The following is a 16,566-nucleotide window of genomic DNA, read 5'->3' on the forward strand; positions in this document are numbered from 1 at the left end:
GTTCTAGTTGCTTTTTTAAGTAATCAAAAACTTGGAGGGCAACTAGGCCTACTCCTTCGCTTCTTTTTTCTTAAAACCTGATTAATTGCAATTAATTAATATGCAAATTTTGTTTTTATTATTTATGTGCGGAGAGCCAAGATAAAAAACATGCATTAATTCAAAAACGACCAGAAATTAAATAAAAAAAGTTTTTTTTAGCTGAAAGTAAGGAGCGACATTAAAACTTAAAACGAACAGAAATTATTTCGTATATGAAAGGGGCTGCTTCCTCATCAACGCCCCGCTCTTTACGCTAAAGTTTTTTACTGTTTTAAAAAGCAGATTTAAGAGAAAGAGTCAAACTTTAGCGTAAAGAGCGAGGCGTTGATGAGGAAGCAGCCCCTTTCATATACGAAGTAATTTCTGTTCGCTTTAAGTTTTAATGTCGCTCCTTACTTTCAGCTAAAAAAAACTTTTTTTTATTTAATCTACAAAAAGGACGGTTACGGCTCCGTGTTCCCTTGTTCTTTTTTTTTTACAAAAATTGTGTTCAAAATTAGAAGAAATTATGTCGCGCGGTGGCACATTCCTCCCTGTGCATAGGCCAACATATATGAAGTCCATACAGAATAAAAGTTTATCGTAGAATATTGTTCGTAAGCTTCACTAGATTAAATTTGTTTGAGAAATCATTAGCGGTTTTTAGGCTACGATATTCCATAGTTGTAGGGACACCTGTTAGGGGAAGAAAGTGGACATTTCTGTTGAAGGGGAAAGATGATTTGAGGAACTGAAAAAAAAACTCAAATCTCTCTCCCTCTCCAACTGGCACCACAGGGGCTAATACCTAAAATATATTTTTATTTGGAGGAATATAGTTGGACAAAATACGCAACATGTGTGCTTAGGCACGGGAGCTTTAGTCTTATGTTGGAAATGTTTGGAGTGTATAAAAAATGGTTCTCATATTTTTTTTTTATATTTATTTTGTTAATAAACACATTATAATTCTTTACATTTTAGATCTACTGCACTGATGGAAAAACATAGGTTTTTGTTGGCGTGCAGTAGTAAAATTTAACCATTTTCTAAACACACCAAAAAATAGCATAATAAATAACAATAAAAAAAAAGTTCCAGTAGTATCTTTATCTGAACAGAGGCTGGAGGGGTACAAATTTGGTTACACTAGTATCTTCATCTGCACAGACGTTGGAGGGGGGCATGGTCCAAAAACTAAATTTTTCCAAAGAATCCAAACTTTTTCAAAGATTATGAAATTGTGATGTTATAAATAATTTTGTTATAACCATTAATTGCGATGTTATAACCATTAATTGCGCAAGACAGAACAATTAGAAGACACAATCAAATGAAACACTTAATTATGTTGTCCATTTAAGTGACAACAATAATCGTGCCTCAATATAGGACTGTTCTTCGCCATTTTGTGCCATAAAGCCCAGTTTTGGCCGGAACTGGGTAACTATTTTGTTTAAAGTAAAGATAAACTTTAGGGAAAAATACCGTAATCCAAGGGTAGGCTACACTCCAACTCGGTCACATATCTCATTCTTTATCACATTATTGTACAAATCACAATTTGTTTATTGTAAGTAAGTTAAAAATGGAAAGAAATTGAAGTACAGAAATTGAAGAAATTAGTTGCGAAAGCGAAGCACAACGTTAAACTTAGGAAAACTGAAACTTATATCGAACACATGGGGAGCTGCCCCCTCCCCTAAAACACGATAAGCTACAGGTAACCGCGTTTTACCGAAAGGCTGCTAGAACATATTAAATATTGTAAGTCGGTAGCTACTAGTTTTTTGTCGCGTTTTCTTATACATTCCAAAAAAATTGAATTTTCCAAAAGTTCACAAGCGTTTCTACACAAGTATTTTAAAAAATAAGCTCAAGTTCAACTTTAGCGTAAGGAGCATGGGCTGAAAGAGGCAGCAGCCCTCTTCATATTTACGGTAATTTATTTGTGGTTTTAGATTTACGCGTCATTTTTATTTTCAAGCTATTTCCCAATGCTATGAGTTGTCCGCCACAGGCATACAAATGTCATGCCTTAATATCGGTCAAGAGTATCCCCTAAACGTTATTTAAAGAGAGGACCATCTATGCCTCCCTCCCCCTCCTTGAGGTCCAAAAATAAAGTAGAAATAAATGCTGTAAAAATAATGCTGTAAAAATAAATAATGCTGTAAATAAGATGCTGTAAAAATAATGCTGTAAAATAATAGGCCCTAATGCTGTAAAGCCAAATAATGCTGTAAAAATAAGATTTCCTTCAGCATCGGTTATTCTGGCTCTTGCCCTGCTCTCAAAGCAATGTGACGTCATGGTCTCTAAACTCGTACCCGCAACTATGGTCTTCGCCGATGTTAATCCAAGTCAATCCTTTAGGCCACGGCTTAGATACCAATATTGGTATCTAAGCTGTGCTTTAGGCTGAGAACTGTGAAGATAAACGATCCTACTGATAAAACGAATAACAATTTGACCTCCGTAATACAGGACAAAAATTATTACATGCCATTTAACATTGACATTGACACACAAAAAAGGACATGGCTTACTCTTCGTTTCCGGAAGGACATGTCAGTCCTGTTTTACAATAATCCGTCAGTTTTTCCTCCTTTGATAACTTCCTCAAAAATCGGCACTGCAGTCGCGATTAACAAACAAACAGTGACGAAAAAATAAAGCCAAACTGTGGTCTGAGGACTATCTTTTTTGTGGTTTTGACGGAAAAAGCTATCTCACAAAACAATGCTGATCAGCAGGTCAATGCCAAGAGTTTTTTGCTCGTTATCTACTGAAAATTGTACTTGAGCAATAAAAAACATATATTTGTGCAATATTTCAAGAGAAAATCAGTCAAGTTTGAAACTCATTTCTTCCCAGATTCCAAAAAAAAATAAGATACAAGTCTCTAAATACTTGCGTGAAGAGGGATAAGAGTTAAGAAAAATACCATTGTTAGGTTGTTCAAACCATCCCAGGAAAATTTTGAGAGGAAAAAAACCAAAATTTTCAAACATCAAATATTTTGGTGTAAAAAACAATTTTTTGAAAAACCAAGGTTCCAAGAAAATTCTTTACCAAAAGTACCCAAAACCACCCAAAAAGATATAAATATTGCTTTTTGGCTAAACACACATACGCCGGAATAACAAAAATGACATGTGAGAAGTGGTTGGAGTTACGTGAGAGGATCTTTCCATTAAAGAAGTTTTCATGGGGAGGGGACATTTCTATGAAGGGGGTGCCGGATTTCCCAGCATCACTTAAAAAACGATCAGAAATTAAATAGCAAAGACAAGTTTTTTTTAACTGAAAGTAAGTAGCAACATTAAAACTTAAAGCGAAAAACCAAGGTCCCAAGAAAATTTGTTACCAAAAGTGCAAAAACCCTCCCAAAAAAAATATGAATATTACTTTTTGGCTAAACACACATGCGCCACAATAGAAACATTGAAAAATGACAGGTGAGAAGTGCCAATGGCGACCCTCCCCATGTCAGTGCCAAATCCAGAATTTTTTTCTGGGGAAGAGCTACCTAAGATTTTCATACCTTCCTTTTTTTCACCTTACAAATTCGTATACCTGTATAAAGCGAAAATGGCTCAAAGGTAAACTGTACCTAGTCCACGGGAAGAAAAGGAAGATTTTCATACCTTCCTTTTTTTACCTTACAAATTCGTATACCTGTATAAAGTGAAAATGGCTCAAAGGTAAACTGTACCTAGTCCACGGGAAGAAATTTACGCCCATTGAATTAAGGTACTTTCAATATTCTATCTTTAAAATTTTCCGTCTTTAAAATGACTTAAGCAGTGAGTTGAAATTTTGCAAGGAAATACAATAGATGAGTTATCAGGAATTAGGGGCAGGTCAATCATTAATTTGTTATGATAAAACTCAGTCTACAGTAAAACTTCTTTTGTTATTAATTCATGAAAAATAACAAGATCTCCCCCGGAGTGTTATTAAGTTATCTTAGAATGTTATTAGGGTAGCTAAGATTTAGCCTAGGAGACTCGAGGGTAAAACCGTACTTTTCGTCCCCGTTTAAAAATTCTATTCTAGACGCACTCCATGCCTTTTAGGTTCAAAGGTATTTATTCCTCAGGAGATGGGAGGGACAATAACCCAAAACCCCAACAGAATAAAAAATGACGAGTGAACACAAAAACACTTATAGGAGAAAAACAGAAAAAACAACGATTTTTCTGTTGAGGTCAGTTATCCCCTTCTTATCTTTTTTTTAAATACACGAAAAACAAAAGCAATGGATAATTACACCCAGAGGAAAATTGCATTCACAATTCACGATTTTGCAAGGATGAAATAGCCCATTGTACAATCGAGAAGGGGAGGAGAATAAAATACGAGCTCATCAAAAAAGTCGATCACATTCAACACAATAGCGTGATGTACTAAGATAAGATAGATAAGATTTATTCATCATGGAATACGCATGCAATATTACATTTTAGTAATCCCCCAAAGGCCCTTTGGCCTGTCAAGAAGGGGGAAGACAAACGAGTCACTTGCTCAAAGAAAAAAAAATAAAATAATTACTTACTCACAGAAAGTAGAGCAAAAAGGAAAAGAAAAGAAAATATAAATAAAATAAAAACTGTAGAAAACAAAACTAAATAGATTGAATAGACTAAAATAATTAACTATAATATACATATAATATATATAATATAATATAATATATATATATATATATATATATATATATATATATATATATAATAAAAAAAAATAAATAGATAAAATAACTTCTAAGAAGCCGAAGAATTTTTTACAATTTTTTTGAACAAACCGAATGAGTGGCACCTTCGAGCTGATTCGGGCAACTCATTCCACACAATATGACTCGCAGTCAAAGGATTAAAATCTGACCTTACACAAGGAGTAAAAGGAACTTGAATATGATTTTTGGTATTGCGAATATTATAATCATTCTGATCAGAGGTACAAGATGGCGGAACACTTAGGGGATGGGGGAGGCCACCATGAAGCTGAGAAAAGGTAAAACATGCAAACGAAAAAATATACAGTGACTCGAGATCAAGCAATGGGATAACTCCTGAACGATTGGTTTCCTTAATGAGGTTTCTAAAGTGGTGTTAACAATGTAGGAAAGGTTGACATCCATACTACTGGACAGTAAGAAACGCAAGATTGGATCAAACAGTGAAAAAGGATTTTCAAGATTGATCCAGGGAAAGTATGTTTAAGTTTCCTTAAAATACCGGGACTCCTGCATATCTTCATTTTAATAAAATCAATGTGACGTTTAAAAGACAAGTTTTCATCAACAAGAATGCCCAAAAAACGAATATATCGATCCTTAGGTTTATGAATTATCCCGTTTGGCTGATGAATTTCTGATAACTGGGGATAAATCTGAGAAAAATGCGAAAATATCAAAAAGATGGACAAAAAACAAAGATAATTAGCATCAAGCGATAAAATCTCTCTCAAATAAATTTTCCAAATTTAATTGAAGCTCTGATACGCAATTTCCCGAAGTGCCAAGTGTGCTGTCATCAGCAAAACAAACAAGGACATCTGAAGATGGCGAACTATAATTGGCACTATGGGCAAGGGAAGGCTTAGGATGACAAAGTCAACATCAATTAATGAATTTCTGCTTTTTTACTACATAAAAAAGATCATTTGCAGAAATCAAAAACGACACAGGCCCTAAAACTAATCCCTGAGGGACGCCAAAATTCACTTGTGAGGGTGAACGTAAAAGTGGATCGACAAAAATTAGCTTATCATTCAAATAAGACTGAAACCAAGAAGATACATTAATCCTAATGCCAAAATGAGACATCTTCAATAGAAGAATTTCATGGGTTAAAGAATCGAATGCCTTACGAATATCCAGGAATTTAGCAGCCCGAATTAATCCCGAATCTAATGCAGAATGTATAAAATTCAAAAGGGTCAGACAGCCATGTTTAGTGGAGTGCTTCAGTCGGAAACCAAATTGAAAATCATGATGAAATGTTTTAGATTTTAGAAAAGTAAGGAGACGAGAAACTAAACACTGGTACTAAACACTTTTAACTATATACTTTTACTAAATACTGATAAGATTGAAATTGGTCGATAATTTGCTGGATCATTTCTTGGTCCACCTTTATAATCCGAGCACACCTTTATAATCCTGTCCATCCGAAACAATTTGTCTTAAATTGACGAGGATCTATTGACGAGGAAAGGCCCTGAATGTTAAGCTGAAGTGCAGTCAGAGAATAATTTCCTTTGGTAACCTCCACTCCCCTCAAATCCGAAACACACTTACTATTACAAATAGGTTTATATTAGTCGGATTTTGATTTGCCTCACCCACAGAATCATTTACGATACTAATTAAATCAAAAGGATTATTTTCGAGCTCGCAAAGGCACCTCTCACAGCTTAAAATATTGACAAAAGCAGGTTTTACTTGGAGTCCATTTGAGTCACCAGATGAACAAAAAAGAAATCTTTACTTAAATCTATTACAAAAGAAAAACCTGTCAAAGGATTACAAACACATAAATAATTAATAACACAGCAGGTATTATTGGGATGAACCATGAGCACATTAATGAAAAAATAAAAGAAAACAAATAAATAAAGTGAAAAAATGAAACAAAATGAAAAAGAAACTGTGAAAAAAAAATGAAAAGTAATGACCAAATCAAAAAAAATATTAACAAGTCACATACTAAATACATTCATGCAAATAATTTATTTTACGTATACGAGTTTCATCGGCAACTTTGGCTAGAACTTGTCCATGATCAGACCAAACACTTCTTGGGCCAAAGGTGCTACGAGTCGCGTTTAATAGATCGCGACGCTTTTTAGTTAGGTTTTCCGAAACAAATAAACGTGACTTCGCCAACTTACTTTTTGCTGCAAACACTTTTTGAGCAATATCCAAGCTTGAAAATTTTATCAGAACGGGGGTGATTTTCACATTCTCAGTCTGAGTAGCAGGCACACGGAATTCATTAGCCTTTAAGAGGTCAATTTTTTTTGCAATCTTGCAAGCCCATTATTTGCGCTTTCACTCCATTAAGATTTTCCATTAATTCCACATTGAGTTTTGGTTTCACACCGTAGAAAATTAGGGTGTCAAGTAAGGTATCCTGCTCAAGTTGGTCAAACCTGTCTTCTAATTTAGAAATTTTATTTTCAAGCAAGTTCACAGCATTATAAAGTCTTAGAGGGGTTGTTTCAATTTTTCAAATTTGGCATTATAGGCTATTCAAGGGAAATATAATCACAAACTTCGTTCACAATATCTTCACTGATAATTTCCGAAGCTCGGCGATCTTTCATTGTATCTGATATGATACGAGAAATGGCATTTATTAGGTTGGACTTTGTGTTCATTAGTTCCTCTTGAGTTTCATTTATTATTTCCTTTAAAATTGAGGCTGTTGCAGAAGTCGGGTTCACGGCGCTAGGCTGGATTTTGCTTTAGTTTTAGTGGGTAGTGATAAGTGGATTTCACTCAGTCTTGAAAATATCAGGGGATAAGCGGGGATAAGCGCTGCTCTTCAAAAGCCTTATTTACATCTTTATCTGTCCTTGAACAGACTTCTTTAAAGTCGTCATTCCAGTAGCGGATATGTGCTTCAGCTATATTATGCTTAGAGTGGGTACCATAGCTACCCACGCTACCCCCCAAGACTAGATATCTAGCTTCATTTTTCTGGTCTTTGGCGGTTTTAATAACTACTGATGGCCATAGGGGTTATCCCTGAAATGATGCAAAGGCAAGATCGAACAGTTACTATTTTGCCATTTTACGATCTGCAGTCACGAGGGGGATGGACACTACAGGTAACAAACTTCAACGGCAAAATGTTCAAATTTGCCACCTCAAGAGTGCTGACGTTTATAATATGCGCTTGGTTTTTCATGCAAGTTCATCAAATTTCAGCAAGGACTATATCCGATTCAATTGAAAACTTGTTTAGCTCTCTACTCTTTGAACCCTGACATTGAACTGACAATATCGATATCTCCTGATATCTTCTTCCCGGACTCATTATACAGAACATATAGTCTTACAAATTTAGAGAGGGCTTATTCAATCATAAATTAAACCGTCTCATACCCGCTTAAGGGGCGATGCCAATTAAAGAACGACCTACTTGAACGCCCCATTTGTGTCTAGGAAGTCCCAAGTTTCAAATGGCATCTGGTCAAAGTTGTAAGATAGTCATTTTAGTCGAATCAGACAAAAGCTAGAAAAAAAACCTGGCGATATATGACAGGCACAGCCTCTGGGTTAAGGACCCAAAATTATGCAAACAACCCATATAAAACAGAGGCTTCATAAATACATTTCCATAGAATACACAGTTTTGAATTTGCACTTTACTTTTCGTAGAAAAACTGTTTCAGTTTTTTTATTGTGATTCCAAAACATAAATTTATTAGGTTTAATGTTATCCATCAAAAGTTACGAGCATGAGAAAATTTGCCTGATTTTCGAAAAAGCGGGGAAACATCCACAAAAATTCAAGCGATCTTAATGAAAATCACATTATCAATTCGTTATATCAGAGAACCTTAATAACAAAAATTATTTCAAGCTCCAATCTACAAAAATATGGAATATTGTATTTCTTGTCAGAAAGAAGATCACGGACTCGTGTTTATTCGTTGTTGTTTTTTCTTTTGTTTTTCCCAGGGATGATCGTACCGAACTGAGGGTTCTATAAGACCGGGATAGAACCCATTCGAACGGAAATCGAAAGTTATATTGCCCTTTTAAAGTGACGAAAAAGATTGTAGGGCAACTACCCCCCCATGGACATCCGATCAAAACTTTGAGATAGTCATTCTAATCAGCCTAGCTGAAAGGTACAGACGGTACCTTTACGAAGGTACAAAGGTACAAAGCTGTGCCTTTAAACGGGGGAGGGAGGGAAGGAAATTTCCTGGCATGGTTCAAAAAACGGTCAGAAATTAAAAAAAAAAGTTTTGCAACTAAAAGTAAGAAGCAACATTGAAATTTAGAATGCACATAAATTATTCGGTATATGAAGGGAGCTGCCCCTTCCTCAACCCTCGCTCTTTGCGCTGAACTTTGAGTTTTTGTGGCAATTCTTTAAGAAGGAGTCCTGAAACTCAAGGGCCGTTAAATTTGGATGAGAAGTACTGTTAAAGAACTTTAGGACTTTAGAGTAAAGGGCAAAGGTTGAGGAAGGGGCATCCCCCCTCATGTTGTTCAATGTTTAAGTTTTAAATACATTTAAGTTTTACTGTTGCTCCTTACTTTCAGCTGGAATCTTATTTTTTTATTTTTTATTTAAAAATACATAAAATCAATGTTAATCTTTCCTATGACAGAAAAAAACATATTAAACTTTCAGCAATGACAGACAAAAACAATAGCATTTCTTCCGATGACAGGAAGAACAGCGACATTTTTTGCATCAACACTTTCGAAGATAACCACAAAAAGTTCCCGATTCCTAAATAAAATTCCGCAAACAAAGTTAAAAGGCCTTAAGTCTAGATCGTTGAGACAAACATTCACTGGAAAATTCGTCTAACACCGCAAAATCGTCGGCAACAACAGATAACCTATGCAAGGAGTCTTTTTTGGACGCGATTTAGAATCAAAAATTGTTATTAATGTGGTAGAATTAAAGTTAATTATCACGTAATGGGTGTGGCTAAATTGTAATGTCAAGCTTCGGCTGCAAAAACTCCACGAAAATATCAAAATTTCATGCTGAAAGCATAAGTAGTACAATTACTACAGTACAATTACATGTAGTACAAGTACTTTAATAAATAGCACAATAGGTAGACTTGCTTCATGTTTTAGTAGTAAAAATAAATAGATGATAGGGAATGCCAATTTGTTCAAATTAATGTCTGGCCATAAATCAAACACATTTTTTTATTTTTATAGTTTCTCACATATGATGGGAAATGATTTTGACCCTGATTAGAGCTTAAATACTGTCTATTTTGCTTTTACTAAAACAGAAATATTATTTTTGGCCTATATATTGGAAATCCATCATGAATCATCAAAATCAAATTTGCATAAATTCACACTTTTGCAAAACATTTACAAAATTTAAAGGCCTCTTAACACAGGCATTAAAACTTAATACTAGCCAATATATGACGCATCTGTCATCAAAAGTTTTAACACATCCATAGTAAATGAAAAGGCACTTTTCTAAAGGAGCTCCCTGGAAAGAGATTACCCTTCTCTCCAACAAAATTCATAACCCGAAGAGTATTTTAACAATTTTCCTTCGTAAAGTAATCAAAAATGTATTAATGTAGGTACAAAACCTTCATTTATGATACAATTTAGACAGACAGTTTTTTATTCAGCTGGATATAGGTTTCTTGCTCTTTTTTGTAAGTGCCGGCCAAATTATTTCCTTCAAATTTACACATGATACTACAAAGCACAAGGGTAATGTTGCACATGCCCTTAGGACGCTGAAAATAATACAAATTACTTTGGCATTAGTTGCGAATTTTCAGTCAGAACAGAAAAATTTGCACAAAAAAACAACATAATTTGAGGTACAGGTGCTCAAAAAGTTGATTTGGTCGCATTACTCCGTTGCAGTCAGATAACAGAGAACCTATCAAACTAACTAATGCAGATGTGGTAATTCGATTACCGTTTAGATAGACACAAAGCGAAAAAAATGTCACTTTTGCGGTCGATTTATTTTTTATAACTTATTAGAACAGGTATTGTGAATTCTAGAATGAACCGTTGACAGCCTTATTCTTTTAATGGAAATTTCTTTAGTATATCGAGTTTATACCCTCTTGGGATTAAAGTTGAATTTTTTCTACTTTCATCGATATCGGTTTATGAAATGACTTTAATAAATAACAAGCTTTCTTCAACTGAAAGCAACGAGAAACATGAAAACTTAAAAGGAAAAGAAATTATTCTGTATATGAGGAGGTCTGCCCCTTCCCCAGCCCTCACTCTTTACGAAAACTTCTTAAAGTTCTTTAAAATACTTCTCATTCAAATTCAAAGGCTCTTGTGTATGAGCAGTCTTTCGTAAAGAATTATGACAAGTTATCAAAATTTAGCGTAAAAAGCGAGGGTTGAGAGGAGGACAACCCACCCTCATATACGGAATATGGGAGTCTATTGGGGGTCAAGTTCTCCTCAGAGGTATGATTATTGGATCTTTCAACTATGCTGACCCCAATGACAATCTCGATATTCTTTTCAGATGTCTTTGGGGAGTAAAAGGAGCGTGTGTGGGGGAGGGAGGGCTGATTACCTTCCAATCTTTTTGGTAACTTAGAAACAGCATTAGAATTTTCAACTTTCGTTTGAAAGAGCCCTCTCTCGATCTTCTAGGACCATTTGTTTGATAAGATCAATCCTTAAAAAAAAAGCATCAGTGACCCATCTGATGGCTTGAAACCTCTATAGTAGGATTCTCAGATACACTGAATCTGATGGAGTGATTTTCATTAAGATTGGTTGAGTTTTTGGAGATTTTCCGCCCTTTTTTGAAAATCGGGAAAAATTTCTCCAGCTCTCCCCTTTTGATGGGTAGCAGTAAACCTAAAGAATTCTATATATTTGGAATCAGCATAAAAAGCCAATTTCTTTTTTTTATGTATTCCATTTCCTAAGGTTTCGGTTACCGTTTGGCCGAGTCGCTCCTTACTTACAGTTCGTTACCACGAACTGTTTGATAATTTTTAATGAAATTAATGGCTTATGAAATATTTTAACTTAAAAACAAAAAAGATGCTCAGAGAGAACACTCAAATTGGATTTCATATCCAGAAATATCCGGATATGATATTTCCGGATATTCGGATATTTCATATCCGAAACGCGAATTTCGCACTGAGCTGCAAAATTTTTTCTGAAACTTTGCGGATTTTCTCGTACAATCAACGTTGAATTTATTTCAAATTTCATCGCAGTCGGCAGGCGAAATGCAGAATTTCGGTTTCTTCTAAACTACAATCATATCAAACAGAAACTAAAAATTGGAAGCAAAAATTTCGCTTGGTCTGTGGGAAAATTTATCTCAGATCCAGAAAAAAAAACAGAATCAAACAGCTCGTGCTGTTTGAACCGTAAGGAGCGACGCGCCTCAATAGTAACCTAAACTCTAAAAAAGGGAATTTTGATATCAAGAGATTCATCAAAAGAATCGGCTACGTATATCATAAGAACAAACATAAATTATTACGTATGTGAGAGGATTGTCACCAGCTCAATACCTCGCTCTTTACGCTAAAGTTAGACTTTATATCCCAATTCTTCAAGAGCGACTCCTGAAACACAAAGGACGGATAATTAGAACAAAAAGAAGCTTTTTTAAAAGTACTCAAAAATTTTAACGTGAAGAGCCAGGTACTGAGGAGGGGGAAACCCACCTCATGTACATAATAATTTCTGTACGTTTTAAGTCTTCATGTTGCTCCTTACCTTCAGTTGAAAAATCTTGTTTTTTTTTTTTTATGAAAACAAGAAATGAAAACTGTCGCATCATCTGGGCATTTAACCTAATCACATATTGAGTGGCGGTTAAATTTAAAAAAAAACAGGGTTACCTTTTTTTAAGACTACCTGTGAAGAAAACGAAGATTTGTAGAACATATTTTCATATAAAAATTTTTCTAAATGGTAATATTTATTGATCTATTGAAAGAGACCCCCTCCTATGGCGTCGTACGAAGAAAGAATATAAAGAGAAGTGTAAAATGATCCTTCATTCCTAGTTCGATTAAAAGAATGGGTCTGTCGGTTAGAAGAAGCGGAAGGTAGAAATTTCTATAGCATTCCCTTCATAATCCTTCACTAGGGGTGTGGATTCCCATATTGCAAGGGGATAAAGATTCAGTTTTAATAAGGCAGCCTTATGAGCAAGCACGTTAATTCTCTCTAATTGACCGTTAGGATTTTGATAAAGACGAGGGAAGTAGTAGTGTCAAGGGAGAGCAAAGCCTTTTTATCTTTTCTACTCAGTCTTTAAGGCTTAAAACGAGAGTGACACAGTTTCGTATTCTTTCGTTGTTGTTGAATTATGATGACAGGTTGGGAGTAAACTTGAAATTTTGAGTAGATATTTTGGACGTTCTTCGTCGTCATTCACCGATAGCCCTTGGGTAATCATGATTTTTTTTTTTGTTGTTTTTTTTTTTTGGTCACAGTCCCGTTAATACAGTTGAAAAAACAAAACAAAAAACATCGTATTTCTTTTTTTTACAAGTTTTGGCAGAATGTTCTCAGCAAATTTTAAAAAAAGGAAATGTGAGTCTGGTAGAGCTGCAAAAAAGGGATGGTATCCAACAAACGTTTACGGTATATTAACACTGAAATACTTTTAAAATTATATAATTCTAATGTAATTTACGATTTTGACCAAGCAACTCTAAAAATCTTCCACTAGAGAATCTTGCAAGAATGAACTATAGAAAAAACTTATACGTAACTTAAGAATTAACTTACATAATAAACTTTTATATTCTTAAATTTTTATTATGTATATGAGGGGGTTTGTACCCTCGTTAATACCTCGCTCTTTGCACTAAATCGTAAGTTTTGTGCCGATTCTTTAAGAATGACCCCTGAATCAGAAAGGCCGTAGAATAAATAGTTGAAATTACTAAAAATACTATAGCATAAAGAGCAAGGTATTTATCTCCACCTAAATACCTCGCTCTTTAAGCTAAAGTATTTTTAGAACCCCTCATATGCGTAATAATCCCTGTTCGTTTTAAGTTTCAATGCTACTCCTTGCTTTCAATTGAAAAAACTTTTCCATGTTTATTTTTTCATTTTTTTTATAGTAATTTTAGAAACTCCTGCACCCTTTTCATTGAATTTCTGTTCCCCCATGACATATTTCATCAGGGAAAGATCCTCCCACATAGCCCCCTACCCTCAACCCCACCCCCAAAACCAAAAAAATCCCCTGAAAACGACTGTACACTTCCCAATAACCTTTATTATATGTAAACACTGGTCGAAGTTTGTAACTTGCAGCCCCTCCCCCAGGGACTGTGGGGGAGTAAGTCATTCCCAAAGACATAGTTATTATGGTTTTTGACTATGCGGAACAAAATGGCTATCTCAAAATTTTGATCTGTTGACTTTGGAGAAAAAATGAGCGTGGGAGGGGGCCTAGGTGCCCTCCAATTCTTTTGGTCACTTAAAAAGGGCACTATAACTTTTTATTTCCGTTAGAATGAGCCCTCTTGCAACATTCTAGGACCACTTGGTAGACACGATGACCCCTTGGGAAAAGAAAAAATAAATAAATAAAAAATAAACACGCACCCGTGATTTGTCTTCTGGCAAAAAATACGAAATTCCACATTTCTATAGATAGGAGCTTGAGAATTTTCCTGTAGGGTTCTCTGATACGCCGAATGCGATGGTGTGATTTTCGTTAAGATTGTGTGACTTTTAGGGGGTGTTTTCCCCTATTTTCTAAAATAAGACAAATTTTCTCAGGCTCGTAACTTTTGATGACAAAGACCAAATTTGATGAAACTTATATATTTAAAATCAGCATGAAAATCCGATTCTTTTGATGTATATTTTAGCATCAAAATTCCGTTATTTAGAGTTTCGTTTACTATTGAGCCGGGTCGCTCCTTACTACAGTTCGTTACCACGAACTCTTTGATTTTGGCAATCTTTTCCATTTTGTTTATAACTAGCAAAAGAGCCGACTTTATCTGTATTTTGCCAGCTCTTTCCGCTCGCTCGGGCCTTCAGCGCTCGCAGAGATAAACTGACATGACCTCACTTTACTCGCTATGAAAAGCAGCTTAGGCCTTCGACCCAAGCACACTTGATATAATGACGTTAATTTTTTCTTTAATTTAAACTTTTTGGATTCTTATAGCCTAACTTATATTCTCATGATTCACAAATTGTTCGCCAAAAAATACATGTTTCTAGCTTGAATAATTTAATTAAACATTTAACGGACGGAGAGATAAATAAATAAATCTTATGTAATAAAGACAATGTGCTGTGGATGGAGATTTTCTAATGTGAGTCTAACAAAGTTTCTAATAAGATTTAAAACACACACACACACAAATTTTCCAAATCGATTTCAAAATACACAAAAATTTCTGAGCGTTAATGTTTCTTATTTTCAGTTCTTTTCGAGCTAAAACTATGACTAAGAAAGAAAATACATTGATTGATATTGAACTAAGAAGAGTTCTAATAATTTTCAAGGGTGAAAGCTTGGAACTCTATTTTACTTAAAAGTAAAGATGTCTTAAAAAGACACACTCGCAGGTAGAAAACGAAGGCAAGCAGAATATGTGGAAAAATACCAGGGAAATAGTAGCGAAGAACAAAAACCTCACATGCGGGAACACAACTCACGATGGATGAATAAATTTGAGGGGAAATGAAGATATTAGCGAAGATCGGAGATATCGAGGTCGGAAGATCGGAGAAATTCGAGAGCACAACGCACAAAGGATGAGAAACTTATGAGAAAAAGTGAGTTTTAGCTTAAGAGATGCAACTGAAGTATCTCTTAACGAGAACGAAGCAGAGTCCCGTAAACATTTCAAAGGAGAACAGCTGTCTGACAAAACAGTTAATGTTGTCACAAAGGAATCGTCAAATTTTCTTGTACAAAAACTGTGTTTAACACCATAAGAAACAAGGATTCTCTCGTTTTTTTCTTTTTTTCTGGCAAACAGAATAGAAGGAAAAAATTCGTGAAATCTCATAAAATGATATAATCAATTTACGAGGTCTGATGACTCATTCTCGAGAGCCAAAGGTCCAAAGTGCTGCTCAAGGGAATCAAGGGCCATCAAATAGCCCAGAAAATTGGCTTTTTCCAGACAAAGAACTTGCAAAGCGGATTCTTTCGTCTTGCAGATAAATGAGGAAACACACGCAGTTAATTTTATTTAAAGATAGATTTATCAAATAGTTTATGTAAGTAAGCAAAGTAAGTATGGCGGCACTAGACTCTCAAGGCTCAAACCGGCGGTGCTGATCTTCGTTTCGTGGCCCTTCAGCCAGGAAGTACAATTGGGATTGGGGGGGGGCAGCCATCCTATGCTTTCGTACAAATAGTTTGTGGCAACGAAATGTAAAGAGCTAATTGGGTATATAATAATTCATTTGCAATCTATGGCGTGACTCATCCGCGAGGACTGGAGCCCCAAGCTGCAAACCGAGCAAATCAAAGGCCACAAAAAAACCTGCGAAGTGAGCCTAGTAGATAGACAAAGTAAAACTAACGTAGTTATGTATAAACACCGACTTGTCAAACAGTTCGTCGTAAAAATTTCTTTTCATTCTAAGTTTCAATGTCGCTCTTGACTTTCATTTGAAAAGAACTTGTTTTTCATTTCAGTTCTTAAGAGACGGCCACTTCATTTATCTTTTCAGCTCATCAATTACTGTTGTAAATTTTATATACGGGCACTCCCGAGAGAAACATTAAAAGGTCTGCATCAATTCAGATACTTCATCTTTCATCCTTAGAAATAAAAGACAAAAAACACAAATGATTG

General features: G+C 35.1%; 1 protein-coding gene across 7 annotated transcripts in view; it reads right to left on the reverse strand.

The window, feature by feature from the left end:
- LOC136026848 (rap1 GTPase-activating protein 1-like) overlaps positions 1 to 16,566 on the reverse strand; it is a 235,706-nt gene that overhangs the window by 180,177 nt on the left and 38,963 nt on the right. Inside the window, exon 1 of one of the 7 annotated variants that reach the window (XM_065703565.1) lies at positions 2,571 to 2,817. The exons of 5 other annotated variants lie outside the window; for them this stretch is intronic. In XM_065703565.1, coding sequence (XP_065559637.1) covers positions 2,571 to 2,591 — 21 coding nt within the window. In that variant the 5' untranslated portion in view covers positions 2,592 to 2,817. Of the gene's footprint in view, positions 1 to 2,570; positions 2,818 to 16,566 lie in introns of those variants that run through there. One more of the 7 variants, XM_065703566.1, reaches the window with a different exon arrangement.

The sequence above is a fragment of the Artemia franciscana genome, chromosome 5, assembly GCF_032884065.1.
Source record: "Artemia franciscana chromosome 5, ASM3288406v1, whole genome shotgun sequence".
Classification (NCBI taxonomy): Eukaryota; Metazoa; Arthropoda; class Branchiopoda; order Anostraca; family Artemiidae; genus Artemia; species Artemia franciscana.